The sequence below is a fragment of the Acipenser ruthenus genome, chromosome 27 (genome assembly GCF_902713425.1).
Source record: "Acipenser ruthenus chromosome 27, fAciRut3.2 maternal haplotype, whole genome shotgun sequence".
NCBI classification, from domain to species: Eukaryota; Metazoa; Chordata; class Actinopteri; order Acipenseriformes; family Acipenseridae; genus Acipenser; species Acipenser ruthenus.
Genome location: NC_081215.1, coordinates 7,341,411 through 7,362,361, shown reverse-complemented (window position 1 = coordinate 7,362,361; position 20,951 = coordinate 7,341,411). Strand labels below are relative to the sequence as shown.

The following is a 20,951-nucleotide window of genomic DNA, read 5'->3' as shown; positions in this document are numbered from 1 at the left end:
TGGGCAAATTAACCAATAACATTGAATGGGCACGAATGCAATTCAAGCCCACTAAATCAAGGAGCATCTCTATAATTAAAGGCAAAGTAGTAGATAAAACATTCTTCATTAATGGTGAGGCAATACCAACAGTGTCTGAGAAGCCAGTGAAGAGTCTTGGGAGATGGTACGACGGGGATCTAAAGGACACAGTTCGTGTGGGAGAAGTTAGACAACAAGCAGTGGAAGGGTTGAAGAGCATAGACAGCTGCGCTCTACCAGGTAAACTAAAACTCTGGTGCTTTCAGTTTGGTCTACTGCCGAGGTTGCTGTGGCCACTGACTGTGTACGAGGTTTCTTTGACAACAGTAGAGAAGCTGGAAGCTTTAATCAGTTCATACATCAGGAAATGGTTGGGAGTTCCACGCTGCCTCAGCAGAGTGGGACTTTATGGTAAAGGAATACTGCAGCTACCAGTCTCTGCTCTAACCGAGGAGTTTAAGTGCGCCAAGGTCAGACTGGAAATGACATTAGTAGAGTCACGCGATAAATGCGTAAGGGAGGCAGCACCTGTGTTGAAAACTGGAAGAAAGTGGGCGGCAAAGAAAGCTGTGGAAGATGCAAAGGCTGCCCTTCGAATTGGTGATATCATGGGGCAAGTTCAGCATGGAAGAGGGGGTCTTGGTTTCAGTTCAACTCCTCCTACATGGCACAAGGCGGCCCCAGCTCAAAGAAGGAAGCTGGTAGTCAACGAGGTGCAAAAGCAGGAGGAGAGGATGAGGTGTATAAAGGCCATTTCCCAGGCCAAACAGGGAGAATGGATGAGATGGGAGAGTGTGGAACAACGCAAGATTGGCTGGCAAGACCTATGGTCAATGGAACAGAGCAGGATCAGTTTCCTCATCAGGTCAACATATGATGTTCTCCCATCACCACAGAACCTAAACCTCTGGGTAGGAGAGGATCCCTCATGTCCTTTGTGTTCATCACCTGCAACATTAAGGCACATTTTGACAGGATGTAAGGTGGCTCTTAGCCAAGGACGGTTTACTTGGCGCCATGACCAGGTGCTGCGATGTTTGGCCTTAGCATTGGAAGACAAGCGTAACATGACCAATAAGTTGCCACCTGTTCCATCAAAACATTACACACAAAAGACAACATTCCTCCGCCCAGGAGAGCAACCACCAAGAAAAGGTGTTAAAACCAATCCTCGCCCAGGACAACTGGAAGCTGCTAGAGACTGGAATATGCTGGCAGATGTTGGTCAACGGCTTATTTTTCCACCTGAGATTGCCACCACTAACCTTCGACCAGATATTGTCTTGTGGTCTGGATCAGCACGCCTTGTTCACCTGGTAGAGTTAACAGTGCCATGGGAGGACGCTGTAGATGAGGCGTATGAGAGGAAGAAACTGCGGTATGCTCAACTAGCCACTGAAGCGGAACAGCGAGGATGGAGAGTTCGGGTTTACCCAGTGGAAGTGGGTTGTCGAGGATTTGTGGCACACTCTACAACCCGGTTTCTCAGAGACGTCGGATTCAGTGGCCAAGAGTTGCGTCGCACAGTGAAGAACTTATCTGAAGCAGCAGAGAGGAGCAGCAACTGGCTGTGGTTGAGACGGAAAGATTCTGGCTGGGGACAGGTAAGTAAGCTGGGCTGAGTTGAGTGGGGGACGGAGGGGGGTGATGCTGGGACGCCAGAATCACCGTCGAGCCCTCTTGAGGTGTCGTGGGCTAGTCGACGAAACACTGAGGATGGAAGGTGCCCACTTGAAAACCCCAGAGATGTACCCTACTTAGCTCAATCCAGACGGTTGTCATGCTGATGCGCTGGGGAGGCCGCACTTGGTTGATCCCCGGAGCCAGCATCGCAGCCGTTGTGTGTGCTGATGCGCCAGGGAGGCAAAATAAGCTGATCCCTGGAGCCAGCATTACACTTCAGCCATTAACACCAGACAGAAGGATATCTACATCATCATATGGAAGGAAACGTAAATGGATGGAGACGCATATGGATCATATTAGTTTACTGTAAAGCTACGTCTTAGTTGGTGCTTATCTTGGCGAGAGCCGAGTTCAAATCAGCATGAAGTTTTAACATCTACTCTCGTGTAATGGAAATCATTATGCCATAAAACATCCTGGGAACAAGACTCGAAGGTTTTTTTTGTTTTTTTTTTAATTTAGTAGTCGCCAATTTGTCATATCCAATTGTATTTTAAGTTCAGCTCACCACTACCACCCCTGTGCTGACTTGGGAGCGGCGAAGACGAACACAGCATGTGCCATCAGCCGACCTGCTTTTGTTTCACTCTACAGGCCTGCCATGCAACAAACCCAGAGCTATAGTGTCGGAGGACAACGCAGTTCTGGGCAGCTTACAGGCAAGCCCGCAGCCACCTGGCCAGTGTACAGGTGTCACTGGTGCGCGGTGGGCGGAGGACACACTGACCGACATAAGCCCTCCTCCCCAGGCGGCGCTTGGCCAATTGTGCGCCGCCCCCTGGGAGCTACCGTCCACGGTCGGCAGTGGAATAGCCTGGACTTGAACCGGCGACCACCAGGCTATAGGGCGCATCCTGCACTCCACGCGGAGCACCTTTACCGGATGCACCACTCGGGAGCACCCCCTCGAGGTTTTTTTTATACTTCAAATTGTAACTTGCAAAACTTAAAGGAAAACACACACCAACAAAGTTTAAATTTACTATGTCAGGCTTTGATTATGGCCTGTTCTTAATTGCAGTTACAGTGATGGAAGCTTGCCAAACAATTCCATTCAATATATAGGTCTCAAATGTGAGGTTGAAATACAGCAGACCTGCTTTTTTTAAATGTATCTGGTACAAAGGTTAAAGAAAGTTTGCTTAGTCAAACAGATATCACATATATGTTTAAAAATGAAAATGTGTGTTTGCTTTCTAAACTGCACATTCTTGAGACCTGTATAGCAAATGGAATATTAAATTAATAATGATTAGTTAATAATTTATTTGAAAAGTTGATACTGTTTTTTTAAGATTAATTGTGGTATACAGACACTATTGCAAGTCCTCAGACTCTTCTTCAGATGTAAGTGGCAATTTCAAGACTGGTTATTTGTTTACATTTGCATTTCAGAGGCCTTCTCAGCTGTTTGGAACAATACAATTCTAACAGTTTTGATTTGTAATTGTTTATTTCTTTAACAAATTGAAGGACAAAGCTTCCAGTTTATTAGTATTGCTTCATAAAAACAGTAGTCAGTGTTTGCTGCACTACACTCCTGGAGGTACAGGTATTGTGTGGGTTCTTGTTCCTGCAGAAGGCCTGCTGGTGTTACATGGCGACGGTGGCAGTGCTCTGTGGTGTTACTTTGGCCAGGCGGTGGTCCTTGCGTGAGCAGCTTTGCGTGCAGAGCTGACAGGAGGCGCAGAAGGAATTACAGCAGGGCATGAGTCGGCATGCGCTCACTCTCCACACGAACCAGCCAGGAGACCAACAGCACCAGAAGAGCAGCACCACGCCCCCGATCACCCCCAGAGCGATGTAGAGGGCCAGCAGAGACACATGCCTCTTATTATCTGGGACAATCACAAAACATTTCATTCAGAAAGGGAGCTGGGAATAATTGCTCACTAAAGCTGAGGTCGTCTTTTCAGTGAGTTCAGCATATCACGATGGAACCAAACAACACACAAACAAGCTCAGGAATACGTTGGCAGTTATCCCAAAAGTTTCAACAAATGCATTTTGACAAATAAAAATCAGTTTACTTTTAAAATAGTTAAAATGTCAAGTGAACCTAATATCCAAAGGTATGCCGTTGAAAAACGTTTTAGTTGGTTTTTGGGACAGTTTAAAGCACAGGTTGACAGCAAGAGACACTATGATGTTCATATACTTTGAAGAGTGGTTATGATTGCATGTAATCACCTATATCAAAGAGCTAATCACCTTATGATATAAAACCTTTTTAGGGCATATTCATGAGCAGAATGGAGAAAGAGGCCTTGCCTCTCCAGTCTTATAGTATACATGCGTACATATTTCAGTTTAATTTACTTTGACTAAACTTTCAGTCATTCACAAAACATTTAAACCAAACCATTTGCTTGTTTTATTTGAAAACTAGGTTAGTATGAAGGTTGAGAATCCTATGAAAGTTGAAGAAATAATCTATGTAAAACAATGGTAAGGGGAGACTTGAATTAAGTTTTTATAAACCGAAAATGAATTGACAGTTAACCCTAGTCCAAATTTCAGAAACCAAGTATTAGAGTGAACACATAGCTTAAATACATTTTTTTTTTTTTTTTTTTTTTTTTTTTTAACATATTTAACAAGGTTGCTACCTCACAAGCTCATGTTACATGTAAGCTGGCATGGTCTTTCTTGCATTTGTTTCCCCCTGAGATAAAACAGAACTTACAAGCAACGGGAGGATGCTGTTTAGTTCAAAGAGTGACAAGGACCTAAAACTACCTAAGGTAATATAAACAAACTGGTAAGCCTATAGAGTCTGTGTGCAAGTGCAGCAAAGTGCATAAGGCTGAACTATAGAAGAATGCAGTAGCAGCCATTCCAACATGTCCAACCAGCTGCATGGTAAGAGTTGTTCAGCTGTGAGAGGATCGGCACCTACCTGTGATGGAATCGGGCTGGGGCATGTTGCCGTGGGACTGGGTGCTGCAGGTTTGGCTGGTGGGTGAAGGGAAGTGGGAGGGAGAAGAGGGCGGGGTTCTGGTTGTTGCATCAAGTTTATCAGGGGCTGTGGAGAAGGGACCTTGGGATACAGAAAGCAAATATTGTGTTTTGTTGTTCATTGGACTGGAATTTTGTGTTTTGACTCTAGCATTATAAGTGTGCATTTCATTTGTTTTTAAAGAGCAACTTGGTATGGGTATGAATATCAAACGTATCTTCACTGTTCTGGTTTAGATTCACTTTGTATATTATCGTGTGTTTCAGTCATCACATACTGCTGAGTTAAGAAAAACGAATGAGTTTAAAGGTTCCCTGTGGCCTCTACTGAGCTCGCAAACATGTCTTATTTCTAAGTACAGCTGGTGCGATGATCATTAACCTGCCCCACATCAACAATCTGTCCCAAATCAACAATCTGTCCCAATTGAACGTATGAAATACTTCAGTAAGGAATACCACTTAAAACAAATGTGGTATTTATTGTGTCCACTGGGGGGTGCAAGGGGACTGGAAAAGTCATCATGATGGCATGACTGAAACAGGAAAATGACACACAATGTGATTCAAAACAACAAGTAGAATACATTAGTTAAAATCACTCTGATATTTCAAACCTGTAGCTGTGATTTGCAAGAGGTGCAATTAAGATTTGTATGAAGCTATCTGTTGGTATGTGCGCTGCCAATATTGAGTAAATAAGGCCTAGACTGTTCTACGAGAAGATGAGGTGATTTTTTGTCAATAATAATGTTTAACACAAAAGGCTTATGTATACCAACATCTAAGAGTGTTGTTATTATTAGATTCCAAAAGCGCTAGACAAACCAGACATACCTGTATTCAATAAAAAAATAAAATAAAATAAATACACAATACGACTTCTTAATTCTTTGTTGGGTAATTCTTTGTTGCAACTTTATTGGGTTTATTGTGTCTCTTGTATCCTATTGAAATATAGGAATAAATATACTGCCTTACAACACTGCACAACTGCAATACCAATATATGTACCATATTATATTATCACCGTGGTGATGCATAACTCTGACAACAGGGACATAATAAAAAGGTAGGGTTCTGTCAAATTAACTATGAAGTGTTTTACTAACCTTTGCATTTAGCCGGCGGGAGAGATGACTGGTCACTGCCGTCTCCACAGTTATCTAGGTCTTTACCATCACAAACCAGACTCATAGGTATGCATTTCCCATTGTGGCACGGGAAATAGGGCTCGCCACTGCACTCGGACTGGTTAAACCCTAAAAAAAAACAATTATAACACTGTGGTGTTTCACTTAAGCGATAGTGCCCGTCAATAAAGGCTCTGCCGTGTGGTAGTTACCGTGATTGGAGTTATGCGTCCCGAGCCAAAAAAGAGGGTGCAAATGAGTCAAGGTCAACTGCCACACGGTAGAGCCTTCATCGAGAGGGCACTATCACTATTAGAAAAAGATTTTCTACGTTTACCTTGAGCTTGTAATGATTCAGCAGTTACCCTTCTGCTGGGAAAACTTTTAGGAAAATAGGCCCAAAAATGATCACATACATCATTTGAGAAAGAAAACAAACAACTTTATTAAACAAATAACTGCTTATAGTTTATCTGGACAGTGCCAGGTATCTGAATGGGCAATATTAATGAACTGTCCGTGTCTCGGTTTGTTGTTGGCTGACTCTGCAGTTGCGGTTACAGGAGTGGTTGCTTTCGTCGGTGCAAAGTATTGATTTGCAGGTTTTGGTGGAAAATAAGACATTTGTACCAATTGTGTCTTTGTTTAGTATTTGCTGTCCAATAGACGTGAACTGAGCTTTCACAAGTCAAAATGAAAAAGCCAGCATTGCGTGGATTGTGGGCAGCTACTGTCTCTCAGATGCCCGCTAGAGCTGGAAGCTGATTGGCTGATGATACTGAATCATTTTCTAACTGAAATCATTTTCAATTTGTGGCCATTTTAATGATCTTTAAAATCATTACAAAAGAACAGAAAATCCAGATGTGACTCCTATGGAATCCTATTTAACGCTATTGAAATTCATATGAATTTGCGCTTTTAGTTTTTATTAAGTGTAACCAGGTTTGCTTATTGGGTGCCAAGTGCTAAAGGTGCAATAGCCTTTCCTTTCTACAAAAACGTGTCAGTCGAGTGTGAAGATCTTGATAAACCAGACCCCAGAAGTCTCACACAGTTTGACGTTTATTCCAACCACGAGCTCATTTTGCATTGCAGATTGTTCGTTGCAGACCCTCTACTTCACGCTAACCCATTCAGCAATTGAGCTGTGCTTTATGGGGCGGATGTAAGTCAGGTCATCCCCACTTAGAAAACAATAGCGGGCATACTCTTGTCTGGCTTTTAATGGATAAAGTCTGTCATTAGAATATGAGGTTTTCTTACAACGCTCTGTGGTTTGCTGGAACTTTTCTCGACTGGCAACAGCTCTGTATGAAGTAAAAGATATTAAAGGACACAATACTGTAGCTACACACAATTCTTTTGACACCTCCCTTACCTTTTAATGTTTGTCATCGTTCTGTAATATTTTTGTTAGTAACTGGCTGTGTGCAGGCCTGTATTGTTTTGCTTCCTGATATTAAAAAATCATGTGCTACTGTGACCTTTCAACTCTCTTGCTCTATAATTTGTCACCTCTCAGCCGTGCTTTATTGGCTGTTCCGTTATTGAGTAATAATAGAACAGCTGACCTCTATAGGAAATACTAGGATAGTAGAGTCTGGTTGTTGTATAATTAAGTATATATGAAAAATTCATTTGAAATGATCAATTATTTGAAACATTCAATTGCTGAGTCCCTACTCTTTGTTAATTAAGTTCAAAAACGAAATTGTGAAAGATACTTTAAGACCGCTCTCCTGTTATACTTTACACTGTAAAGATTGCTACACAATTATTATGGGTGTGAATAGGTTGTCTTTCTTTCTTGTGGTTGTAGCTCATATTTAGTTTTTGAACATTAATAATTTGCTCAATGTTAACACACTCTGAAAATCAGGACCCTGGACGATTCTTATCTTACTTGCTGATGGCTTCAATAACCAATGAAAAAGAGTAGGCCTCTTACCTAGTCTAAATGACGTAAAATCACCCACAAAGTCCACCCTTGGTTGCTGTCCCCGTGTCACAAGCCTGAGTGTCAGATAGTTCCCGGTGGACAGAATGGGCCTGGGGAGGCTTTTACCACACAGAGGAGCGCCGATAGGCTGCGCGTTCCTGTCTTTCCCGTCGTAGAATTGCACATAAGAACCAAGGTTACAGGGGTCTGCGGCCTCCTCTGCTGGGGTGGGCAAGGTGGGAGGCCTCTTGGTGGTGTTTGCAGAGAGAGGGGCCATGCTGGGGGTGGGCAGTGGTTGGGTGGTGGGCTGGTTGACCCGCAGCAAGCTGTACACCAGGAAGAAGCGGAAGTAGAATTGCACTTTGTCCTTGGGTGAGGTGGCCTGCATGGTGAGGTGGCAGTCCGTTCCCATGGTCACAAAGTAGTACTTGCGCGACTCACGGTGAGAGTTGACGATCATCCCATCTCTCCGGATGGTCTGCCCACAGAAGTCCACGAGGTTCACTGACAATTAGAAAACAATTTCATTGCAAAACCAGAAGTTTTATCCATGGAGACTTGTCCCTTCCTATTAATTTAAATGTGGCCCGATGTACATTAAAGGTTAGGGTTAGCCACATTGCCCTAGAATAAAATATTTCAAATACATTTTCTTACTGGAGCAGAACAATATTCTCCCATGTCCTTAATTGTTTTGGTTTTATTTTTAACTCTTTTTGTTTGGGTTCAGTTTAATGGTAGGACCTTTCTAATCACTTCTAATCAGTAACTGTGATTTATATTGAGATTTTCCCATTTATTAACACACAGCTGCCGCAGTTGCAAGGGGGTCAGAAATAACAGTTGCACACCCCTTAGTCTTGTCAGTGGCTGCCCCCAACATTAAGTCTGGTAAATGGTATTAGTGTTGTGACAGCAGAAAATGTGCTTTGTTACAACTCGCAGCTAACAAATTCGTATGTGACGTCAAGTTACAAACATAAATCAGTCGCTTAAAGACACACAATAATAGAAAGGTAGTAAAAATTAACAAAACGAATCAGCAGAAACTGCAGTAGAGAATGACAAAGGTAAACTAATTAGATATTAAACAGGTAAGAAATGACATATCTTGAACATGTATAAAGTAAAATCCAGATGAGGATAGTTATTTCTACCTGGCCTGTGAGGTAGAAACAGGCATTGCAGGTTATCTAGTACAGGCACAGATAAAAATAAATAAATAAACCTGCCGGCTAAAATATACAAGATATTAGAAAGTTAAAGCAATAAAGATATTAAGCCACACATTTATTGAATGTTTTAATCTGGGTGTAAAAAAATCATTGTTGTTAAGGGCGCTTGGCTTCAAGAATCCTGCAATATATATTCTAGTGGCAGGGCGAAAGCCCTTAATAGAGTGTGTGTGGGGGAATGTAAGGTTGGCAGGGATGGGGTTAAACAATTCAGTAATTGGTGCTAATTGGGGAGTGCCCTCATGTATAAAAAGAACCAGAAATGTTTAGTGGGGGGGAGGGTTTTGTGCTGTAATTTTTGTATTGTTGTGAAACTTTATAGTCAAGGACAATGCCCAGCCTGTATTGTATTGTATTGTTTGAAGATTTGTTTTGGCCCTCATGCCATGTTTATTTGTTCCTGTGTTTTGTTTGTTTTTTGTTTAATAAAGTGTGCAACAGCACTTTAAAATTGCAGCTTTCTGTGTCTGGGTTTAATTCTTGCAGGTAACCAATCTGGGCCGTGACGCTACCCTGTCACAATTCTCAATGCAGAGGTCGCGCAGTCGCTTTCCTTCACATAGCCAGCTGTCTCTCTCTCTGTATAGCATCACTTAGTGGAGCGGGTGCTATTCTTACTTTTGCGATTGATGACGTTCTTTAGAAAATAGTTCAAGCAATTCCTCTCTCTTTTTTTCTGGAGTGTAAAGAAAAAGCCAGATTTTTTCTATCACTTTACATAGTAAAGGGGGTTGCACAAAGAGGTTAGGCGGTTATCTATCACCCCAGTCCACTCTTACTGCATCACCCATCTGGGAGGGAGACCAAATAATAATAAGATTTATGACCCTTAAACATTTATTATCAGCGTATCCAGGGACGAAAGGAAGGCGGTTTAGGATCGTCTCTCTGGAATGTCAGGGGGAGGTAGAGAAAATACAGTACTTCAATCAAACCAATTTCTAAGTCACTATGTGGAATAATGTGACTAATTAACTAAATCACATTGGTTTAAATTTAATTTTCTTATGTTTTTTTTTTGTTTTGTCCCTTTACCTTTCTATGAGGTTTGCTATCAGATCGATTCTTAATGCATTTACTCAAATTAGGGGTAGAACAACTGCTTATTTGTTAGGTTTGAATAGTCAAGATTAAAATATGACTAGGTCATGTATTTGATAATGTCTGGTGCTCTATTTCTGTATGTACCGTTTTGTAACCCATGTTTGCACACTGTATTTTAATAAACTATGTATTAATGCTCTGGAATGTAATGTACGCGTAACGGATTGCAACCATAACTGCACTCTAATCCACAGCCTTCACAATTACTTTTCGTTTATTTCAAACAGCTAAAAACATTTCATATATTTACATTGCTTGTTCGTGACTACTGTAGTATGCACTTTCAACACACAAAAACATTACTATGTTGCTGCTGGTGCATAACATTGAAGGGTGCGATTAGTTGCCTACCAGTTTCTGAGGTCAGCTGTCACTTTTCTATTTGTCTAGTCCAGGACTTCTCAAACTCGGCCCTGGGGACTCCCTATGGCTGCTGGTTTTCATTCCAACCAAGCTCTCAATTACGTAACTAGACCTTTAATTGAACTGATAATTCGCTTAATGTACTTGTTTTCAGCTCGTAAACAGTTGCAGATTTCAAGTTAGCGATAACATTTTATAAGTAACTTGAACGAGCTGCAAACAACTAAAAAGGTCTAATTAAGCGAATTATTAGTTCAATTAAGGGTCTAGTTAAGTAATTGAGAGCTCGGTTGGAATGAAAACCAGCAGACACGGGGTCCCCAGGAATGAGTTTGAGAAGCCCTGGGCTAGTTGACTATTTTGGTACTACCCCTAACTCAAATACTGTGTGTTTATGATTAGTCAATGTGACATCATAGAAGTAAAATCCTGTGCCATCTCGGCTACATTACATATGTCTACAGCAGGCAACTTGAACTGGAGTGGCCCTTAAACTCACACCCTAAGCACTTTAACATAAAAAAAAACAATATGTAAGCAACTGCATTAAGAATGATGGAAAACTCTGTAAAAACAATGAAGAAAGTTATTTTATAGATCTGGAGAAATCGAATCTGTAAGCAGACCATGAGCAAATAATGCGACAGTATTACTGTGTTACCAAAGCAACAGGCAACTGAGCTACAGCTGAAACGCATTTCCTACAAACTTCATCACATAAAAATGCTTCAGTTTTATGTAATAGTTTTGGCATCACTATCAAACCAAATAGCCGTATGGCCCTAGTTTACCATTTCAATTAAAATTATACCTATGCTAACGACACTGCGACGTTGTTGCCTAGTTACATGTTTTTAAAATAAAATGAATAGGAAACACCACACAAAAATTTATAAGCAATGCATAAGAGTACATTTAAAGAAAACTAAGGATAGAAATAGGCTTCTATCTGCAATTTTGTGTTCTATAATTTTTATGACACTCAAAAAGAATGGCCTTTAAAAAACATCACTGGACATGTTATTCAATCTGATTGGTGGTATAAACGGATAGATCACTGATAGAACGCAGAGCCACTCTTTCAATACATATGTTTGGTATAATTTACGTTTAGTAGTACTGTTTGGCACAGCTCTTCCACTCAGGGCTTGCTAGCACTACCCTAACTCACTCTTTCCACTTCTTGTTTTGCTAATTATCTGCATAAGAGCCTTTCTTTCTGTCAGATTACTAAGGAGAAAGTTCCTGCTTTAGGGCCATCTCAATGATTTACAACACTGCTTACCTCAATAGCTTGCTGTCAGCAAATGGATCACAGCTTGGTATGAAATGTTCATTTTCTCATACGTCAACCTGAGTCCTTATCAATAGAGTGTTTAGTATTAAAAGCAAAGTGGGTGTCTTTAAATCGCAGGGCATTATCTTCCAGTTGAACACAGGCACAGAGGTTTTACTAAGTTTTGTATTTGTATACAGTTTTATATAGTTATACTATGTTATTTATACATATACTTCTTGTATATATGGAAATATTACTCAAACGCAAAACACATTGAAGGATTAAATACCACCATAAAATAAAAACATTTTATGTTGGCTAAATAAAAGGTATCAGCATTATTTCCTTGTTTTCATAACAATTCTAAACATTCAGTAATAAACTGTACAGAAATATACAGAAACAAATTAAAGGAAACATAACATCCATTTGACCTTTTTTTTCCCCCAATTGAATTATGTTTTTTAACCGGATGATTACACAGTACAATTGTGGAGCAACAACATATTTCTGGATGAATCACATTATGTTAGATTTCACTCATGATGTAGGACATATATTAGGTACTCAGTATGTCAGTCTCATTTTAAACAGCAAGCAGTGGATTTGAGGGTTAATTAATATATAAACACCTTAACTATTTTGAATGTTTAACATTAAAAAATATATATATATATATATCAATTTGTAACAGTCACACCAAAAAAGTTTGTTAGTCTTGTATTTGTTCCCCTAGTCCCTAAATCCTTAAAGCATATTCAAAAGGTTTTCAGAAGTTTTATCCAGTCTTTAATGAACACTTTATTTAAGTAAATCTTTTTTTTTTAATGTAATAGCTCCTGCTCTATGTATTCTAATGAATCTTATTACTGAATGAGATAGACCAGGATTGTCTAAAACGGTTATTTTGAAATATCCCATAATAGGTTGTTAGTTTAAAAAGGTGAAATCTGTAGTCTTAGGTTGAAGGAAGTACAGTGAAAATGCAATGAAAGTGATAACACATGCAACATTTTATTGAGCAAAAAACTGCCGAAGCTGGTTAGTGTTGTTGCTACGATTTGGTCAGCTTTTGAAGTTAACTTTTTTTTGCATGGCTCTATAAAAACCTACTACTGCTATTTCACTTTTGTGTCATATGGGATACGGAAGATATTAATCGATTACTGATTTTTTAAAATGGTCTATTTAATTGATTAAAAGATTACAAGATTAAAAAGCCTGACTGGATCAACTTTACAATTTGTATTTGTTTCATTTGTGTTTATCATCTTAAAAAGTATTTCCAATGTAAGCAATTCAAATTCCAGTAATGGTGACAGACAAATAATGGCATCCACAAACAACATAGAAAGGTCTTAGACAAACATTTTTAAAACAGTAAGCTAATTAAAACCACATTGCAAGCGAAAGCAAATGCAATAAAGTGCTTTTTAAGAACTAATTAGAAACTCCTTACCTGTTTCTATGGTATGGACCTGCAGTGTCATAAAGTTTAGCAGAACAAATAGTTTTGACAGAAGCTGAAAACGTTTCCCCTTGTTGGCCATTTCAACATTCCTTTAATGTGCCTTTCAAGATACTCCGTGCTGGACACTGAACACAGGGATTCCCTTAAAACTGTAACAGCTGTGTCACTATGGAGCCCAGATCCCTCCTAGAGCTGCACACAAGCAAACTTCAAATGCCTCTCTTACACTTTCAACATGGAGACGGACATATCAGAGAGGAATTTCAGAATTTGAAACCAAGGTTTGTTTTCCGCCGATGATTCCGAGGCTCTGGGCACGGTCACTCGTCATCCTGGTTTTTGTGCCCCTCTTGGTGGTCTTTGTTTCATCTATGTGTTTTGGAGTTTCCATGACGACTGGGGTGACTTACTGGATGGATTGGAGTTGGGGGTGGGAGATTGGGGGCTAGCCAGTGTGAATTCTGGATAATGAGCGTGATGCATGAAAATGGCTTAGGGAGTAAAAGGATGAGGCGAGTGGGGGTCTTGCTACTTAGAGCCATGGAGGACAGTGTTGTAATGTACTGCCTTCAAATGAAAATTGGCACACACCGTTTTCTAGCTAGGTCAATAAGTGGACCTTTATTGACTTTTCTTTTTATCTATTTGATAAAGTTTGTTTGAAATTGTATTGGCTGCTGTTAAAGAAGTCATGAACATCTAACTTTATTTAAATGCTAGCTTCACCTATCAGCATTGAGGAGTCTTCCAAGGCATTTCTGCTGGAATAGTTAATAAGGTGGCACATAAAAAGCTAAGCAGAAACAGCAGGAGAGAATTCATGGAACAGGAGCTACGGCCGCGTGGAGTAAAGCCCCGGGACTTAAAATAGAAATGATGTGCTTGTGACTTTAGAAAGAGGACAGGATTTTCCCTTGGTTCACGGAGAGCCGTCCTCGTGGAGGTGAGACCCAGCCGATCGGTTTCCAAGGCTGGGAAGCAAGCTTTATATCCCCCAAGGGTAAATGAAGGTGATATAGTGGATACATCAAAGAGAGGACTAGAAGTCTCACCGGCTTACAAGGAACACCTACGCTTAGGGAGGCTAGTGCGGCCAGACGTCAGAGGTCGAGCTATGTGAGGAGACAGGAACGTTGAAAGAGAGAAGGAAATAAGCATATAAAGAAGGGGCCAGAGAGGGAGTTTGGTGCAAATTGTTAGTAAAGAGTACAGGGTTTCCTCCTGGCTCAGTGAGAGCCGCCCTCACAGAATTGAGACTGAACCAATCAGCCTCCAAGGCTGGGGAACATCGATGCTGCCCCAAGAGGAACCTAGAGTGATAGAGAATGAGACTGTTAAGATAGATTTGGCCAGGGGTCCCCTCTGGCTCTCGGAGACCCTTCCTGGCGAGGACGAAGCCAGCGCGGCTGGGCCTGCAAGGTTGGGAAGTGAACTTCACTGGCCCCCAAAAAGAGGACCCCCAGCTCCCCGCATCTGCGGCACCAATGACATGTTTTGACTAATCTGTGGGAGGAAACCTCTAGTGGTCCTGGCGGAGAAATGACCCCCACTCCAGGCATAGTAGCAGTATTCTACTGGGTTTTAGATATGACTGTCCTGCCTTGATTAATGCATATAACAGAATCGAGATGCCCCGGGAGCAAAGAAGTTCCAGTTTTTTAAATGGTTCGATGATCTGGAAGAACTGAGTGAGAGAATTGATGAATAATGCGAATCCACGGTAAAAGCACAAAGCACCAAAGTGTAACAGACTATTAAATGAAACTCCCCCAAAATGGGGAATGTTATTCTTGGGAAAGAGGGTTCCCTAGTGGCTGGAAGTGGCAACTCAATCTTATAAATCTAAATGTATCAATACATTGTAGATAAAAAATGGCTACTCCCGCCACACTTTTCTTTCTCTTCCGAATTCTCGATTGGTGACTGCACTTCTCTATCCAGACAATCCAAGCAAAACATTTTCAAACGTGTCTGTGATACTGCTGACAATGCAATCCCAACCAGGAGCGATCAGATTTCTTTATTTACCATGTACCGCCCTCCTCTCTCCCGCCACCCTCACCACTCCAGCTGCGCTTGTCACTTCCGCGCTCCTGCAGCGCCCGCCTCTGCTGTCGAGGTGTCAATCTTCGACCTTGCTACTATTTCCTGTGACGCGACCCAGTAGCCTGGAAATTGGAGGCAAAAATAATAAATCAGCTCCTTCATTTACTGTCAATCCATCACAACCGATCTTTCCTCCTCACACGCTAGTTCAGCGAACCAGGCTCGTCAAGGAACACTCCTCCCCTGGGGGCCCCATGCAAAATCTCTGCCCCCCCCCTTGAATCTTAGCAATAATAAGCATGATAATAACTCTACACTAACCGATAACTGGCAAACAGGTACATTGATTGCACTCAATACAACATAACAGCATCCATACAAATAAGAGCTGCTTTTCTGCTTATAAAACACACTACAAAATCTAAACATGTCATCACATAATATATTATTATTATTATTATTATTATTATTATTATTATTATTATTATTATGCACTCATTTGACGAATTTAGGGTTTCCAAGCATCAAAATACAATGATTAAGAAAGTTTCCGTTTTGTGAATTGTGCATCATTGTATGTCCACAAAAAGCTGCATCGTTCTGTAGAAATTCCATTTCAATAATCTGCTTCTGATCTCTTTTTACAATTTCGCATCGTTGAGCTTTGCTTATGATCTGGCCAAAGCGCTGGGTCATTAGATAACATGCTGATATCTGCTGAGCTAACCACAGCATGATGTGAGACAGGGTCCTCCTAGGTTTCCACATCATCTGCACGTGTTTCAGCTCTTTATCTTCTTTATCGCCTGCCGCTTTCTGTGAAGCAAAGAATGATGTTAGTTTAGGATAAGTTACCATACGCTTTGCATTTTCTTGTGTTTTCGATATTTTTTTCACGCCGCTATGATAAACCCGCCTCATTTCTTTTTCCCGCTCCTACACTTTAATAATTAAAGCATAAGCAACGGTCCGCAGCGCTAGAAGATGGGTCAATCTACTCGTTACGTATGGGGGTTGTTAAATGCAATATGAAATTGAATAGTATTCTACTACAAAAATAATCACAACATTTAACCGGTCTATGTAATCAAGTATATTAAAAAAGGTATACCATACTTATTTATTGATTTTATTTGTTAACTTGAAACACATTTACAATCCCCCCCCCCCCCCCCCCCCCCCCCCCCCCCCCCTTGTTTTTTCGTAATAGGCTTGTCAGGTCACGCCGCTGTATTTTCATGTGTGTTGTGCAGTAGTCGGGCAGTGGCTCTATTAAATGTAATGTTTAAAAGGCTGGCTCATCCACTGCATAATGAAAACTGTCTTCGTGGGTAAAAAAAAAGTTGGCCTATCTTTTGAAAAAACACCCCTGTCTGATTTGTAGTCAAATACATTTTATGGTGTTGCCCCTTGTAACACCTGCCACTTGCTGCATTTCCATCAATCCGTTGGGTCAATCGAGCAAGCCCATGATTCAATGTGTGTAATCGCTAGAGGCGCCATTATTGGAGCCCACTCAGAGGTGGAGGGTAAAGCATTGGACAGACCCCAGAAGAAACTGACTTTTCTACAATTTCTAATTTTGTAAGATAATTTAAGAACCAGTCTGTGATTACGTAGCAGTTGAAATTTAATTTGCAAATGTGTCATGTCATATATATATATATATATATATATATATATATATATATATATATATATATGTGTGTGTGTGTGTGTGTGTGTTTCTTTATTTATTTTACATCTTTATATATCTAATAACTAGACCTCAAAGTTGTGTTTGCATGTGCTATAACAACAGGTGTCTGATCATCCTACACAGAGATCATGTCTATGAAGAATTTCAACTGAATTGTTATGCAGTTTGTGTTTGTTTGTTTCTATTTATTTGTAGTTTTCAAAGTTTATTTTGTATGCTTTTGTGTTTTTGTGTAAATCTGTAACTGGGGTCCATTTATAGCCGTTGTTATTTATCTGTAATTGTATATATTTGTGTGATTCTTGTTTATACTTTGATGCTCTGAAGCGTCTGTTTTTAGCTTTTTTTAAATATGTAGAATAAAGTAAAATAGCAAATGAACTAGTTTCATCCATTGATATGGAGTTGCTTATGTTTCTGTACACGTTAAATATGTTTCATCCATTGATATGGAGTTGCCTATGTTTCTGTACACGTTTCATCCATTGATATGGAGTTGCTTATGTTTCTGTACACGTTAAATATGTTTCATCCATTGATATGGAGTTGCCTATGTTTCTGTACACGTTTCATCCATTGATATGGAGTTGCCTGTTTCTGTACACGTTAAATATGTTGGTGTGGTACATACATTTTACTTGACCACATGTAATGTTCTTTTGTTTTAAAAAGTTTTAAAAAAAGAGTGACTATTTCAATTCTGATTGAATTAATGAGCAGTGGGGAGTAATACACCAATACAAACACTGAAAGAAAAAGTAGATTTTTTCGCTTAATCACTTACAATTATTTTTTGAAAATGTTTAATTATTACAACAAACAGCAGAGGTGAGATTTGAACACATGCTTTCACAATAACGCTTAACCTATATACAGTATTAACCCAGTAAAGCCTGTTTGGCGGCAGCAGTTGTATGCATAAAATGTTTTTAACGAATAATGCGATATAACGATTATGTATATAACCCCTTTTTGAAAATGATTATTGAAGAACGTATAATTAATTTAGCACTAACTATCGAGAGCCACAACCCTGTTACTCTAGCATTTCTTCTCATTTAGCTGGACTGATAATCACTGCAAAACACCTGCAAAATGTTTGCCTTGCCACTCGAAACCTTTTGCGATTTGAACAAGAATATCCTTTTTGGGCTCCAGGTACTCGTCCCTGTTTTAGCTCCGCCTATCTATGACATCATTGTCCTATCCTGTAATCCTTCAACAGGACGCGGATAAGGTAAATCAACGATTCTTTGCGTCCTACGTGCGTACGCAATACGTGGACGTGTACTTCATAATCCAAAACAAATTTGAAATTGAAGCAGGAAATTAAATATAGAAAAAACGGACCAGCTAAATTAATAGAAATAGAAAAAAAACACGTATACAACAATATCTATATATTCGTTTATTCTGCAAGTTTTGAAAAAAAAAAAAAGACCAGGTCAGAATTAAATAATGAGGTTTGAAAAATAACAGGGTTGAACTAATGACAAATGAATGTTTAAAGGGATTTAAATCAATGTACAATTTCTAGAACTTTCCACTGGGCTGCTTTTAACTCTTCGGGTTTATTTCCCACTGTAAAGGGATATTCAAATTAATAACAACAAAGTGGGATATAAAAATATGCGCCGGTAAATCTTACAAACGCAGGCAAATCTATTATATTGCGGTATAATATTAGGTTTCATAATAAAACAAATATACCGAAAACGCAGGTTTCATTTATTGGGATTACTAGCGACTGTATTCTGAGCATATCAATGTAAAACAAGAGAGATGATACATAACTTTATATCGCTATCGTAAATAGTGATAACAAACTTAACCCGAAAATCTGTTTTGAAAACAATAATAACGAGCTGCATTGAGAAAGAAAAGTTTAAGAAAACATCGCTGCTGGTGTGACATTTTGAATAAGATATATTTATAAATATTTATGGTTAAAGTCTGATGGTTGGACCAGGCCGTTGACCCCGGTTTCTCCTTTCTCAGAGTGCCGGGATCGGTGTTGGTAAAGGGCGGTGGGATATTCCTATGATGGCCCCTCGGCTGCAGCTCGAAAGGGCAGCCTGGCGCTGGATTGAGTCGGTGAGACCCGAGGATGTCAAAACTGAGCACATTGAGACCGCATACCGTATCAGACTGCAAGCATGCAAGAGAGGGACATGCAGGTAGGGGATGTGTGTTTTATTATTTATTGTTCTGTTCGTTTATTGCTCAAGCAAATGTATTTCACACTGGAGCACACCGTACAGCACTTGCACAGTACAAAAAGGCGTTGACACCCTGCAAGCATCTGTGCGCACTGGTCTCGTCTCCCATTTATCCCATTGATTTGTACTTTAAAACTGGATACAGTAACCCACGTTGTTGTATTGTTACATGGTTTTTTTTTTTTTTTTTTTTTTTTTTTTTTTTAAACTTGGTGGATCTGTCCCGGGGTCAAAACAACTTTCCTTTTTATGTTATGTTAGTCATTTGATTGAGACAGTCTTGTGGAATTGTGAAGGGCCTGTCATAAAAAAAAAATCCTTCTAATATTTCTTTTTAGAGTAGAGTACTCTTTTTATGGAAAAATTAAATCAGCCTAGATTGATGTCAAATTGCAGTGTCCCAGCCAGTCATGAATGGGTTAACAATTTGTAAACACAACTGCCTCTTAAAGAGCCAATTAAATAACAGTGGTGCATTACTTGTTAATTGATGTCAGTTTTTCAGTATATGATGTCAGTTTTATGAACGGTCTTCTCTGTTGGGTATTTATTGCAAAAAGAATAACTTGACATTTTGGCAACTAAAGTCCACAATCTAAAAACATGTCATCTTAACACATGCACCAAAGTGAAGTCTTTTGCATTATGAAATGAGTAATAGGTATTTTAGGCACAGTAAAATCTGATTTGTCAATATTATTATTATTATTTATTTCTTAGCAGACGCCCTTATCCAGGGCGACTTACAATTGTTACAAGATATCACGTTATTTTTACATACAATTACCCAATTATACAGTTGGGTTTTTTACTGGAGCAATCTAGGTAAAGTACCTTGCTCAAGGGTACAGCAGCAGTGTCCCCCACCTGGGATTGAACCCACGACCCTCCAGTCAAGAGTCCAGAGCCCTAACCACTACTCCACACTGCTGCCCCTCATATCTATACTTGTGTTTTGGAAATTGAAGTCATCACCAGAGGGTATGAGGGGAAGTATTAATAGGAGGATTTACTAATTTATCTGTAGTAGAAAAGATATCTAGGGTTGTTTTTATTAGTTTCAGTTAATTTATAATAGTATATTGATCAGGCCAGTGCAGGAGCCTTTCTATTTTACTTGATAAGCCTTCCATACAAAAAAATGAACATGTAGTTTAGATTTCTTCCATGTAAGTTCAAATTTGCGACCCTCACGATTCAATTTGAGTCAGATCATTAAACCGTAGTGAGTGTCTTTTTAAAGGACACATATTTGGGATTTTAACTGGAGCTACAGCATCAAAAGTACTGGTCAAGGCGGATATCAAAGAATGTGAAAATGGTGCTAGATTCAATCCTTTTAGAACTTTATAGCAGCTGAGGAATTAGTAACCCGAGTTTTAATAGTACGTGACAATTCCTTTGTAAGTAAAGGCAGATCAACTTCGAAAAGAACAGCAAGATGATCTGAAATGATCTGAAATAGTAAGATCAAATGTTAAAAAACTTGGGAACAACTAAACTATGGGAAATTACGAAATCTAATGTATGACCATGATTATGAGTAGGGCCTTTTAATATGATGGACGATTTAGGGAATAAAGTAATCTCAAACTTCTAATCTGATTCAGCGTCTACATGCATAATCACCCAATAATAGAATCCTGTCCTACTTGATAGCCAAGATAGATAAGATCACCAAATGCAGACAAAAATACCACGTTTGACTTGGGTAGGTAATATATAATTACGATGTGCAAAGGTAATTGATTGTTTAGGGTTAGTGTTAATGACTTAAAAGATGAGTAGCCTTTGG

At 39.7% G+C, this 20,951-nt stretch overlaps 2 protein-coding genes across 8 annotated transcripts in view; one reads left to right on the top strand and one right to left on the bottom strand.

Moving 5' to 3' along the window:
• Positions 1–1,695: 1,695 nt before the first annotated feature.
• Positions 1,696–15,331, bottom strand: LOC131701895 (low-density lipoprotein receptor class A domain-containing protein 2-like). Of its 2 annotated transcripts, none has more exons than XM_059002553.1 (5): positions 15,221–15,331; positions 7,750–8,244; positions 5,778–5,927; positions 4,607–4,747; positions 1,696–3,545 (listed from the first exon to the last, which is right to left on the bottom strand). In XM_059002553.1, the coding sequence occupies exons 2-5, from the start codon at positions 8,198–8,200 to the stop codon at positions 3,301–3,303; spliced, it is 987 nt and encodes a 328-aa protein (XP_058858536.1). In that variant the 5' UTR covers positions 8,201–8,244; positions 15,221–15,331; the 3' UTR covers positions 1,696–3,300. The 2 variants fall into 2 exon arrangements, with proteins under 2 accessions (XP_058858536.1, XP_058858535.1); XM_059002552.1 differs by lacking the exon at positions 15,221–15,331 and adding an exon at positions 13,181–13,682 and having other exon boundaries at positions 1,702–3,545.
• A 1,446-nt stretch (positions 15,332–16,777) lies between these two features.
• The window catches only part of LOC117432352 (ubiquitin carboxyl-terminal hydrolase 48), a 32,149-nt gene continuing 27,975 nt past the window's right edge, over positions 16,778–20,951 (top strand). For 3 of the 6 annotated variants that reach the window (XM_059001944.1, XM_059001943.1, XM_059001942.1), the window contains exons 1-2: positions 18,104–18,174; positions 18,936–19,114. In XM_059001944.1, the coding sequence (XP_058857927.1) occupies positions 18,127–18,174; positions 18,936–19,114 (227 nt within the window). In that variant the 5' untranslated portion in view covers positions 18,104–18,126. Of the gene's footprint in view, positions 16,823–18,103; positions 18,175–18,194; positions 18,843–18,935; positions 19,115–20,951 lie in introns of those variants that run through there. The other 3 variants (XM_059001946.1, XM_034054145.3, XM_034054144.3) reach the window with 3 other exon arrangements.

Coding starts and splice junctions, on each gene's coding strand:
- LOC131701895 (XM_059002552.1), bottom strand. CDS start 13,271: ATGGCCAACAAGGGGAAACGTTTTCAGCTTCTGTCAAAACTATTTGTT. Junction 5,928..7,749: donor TTTTACGTCATTTAGACTAG/GTAAGAGGCCTA, acceptor GTTTTTTTTTAG/GGTTTAACCAGTCCGAGTGC. Junction 4,748..5,777: donor CCCGCCGGCTAAATGCAAAG/GTTAGTAAAACA, acceptor CTGTATCCCAAG/GTCCCTTCTCCACAGCCCCT.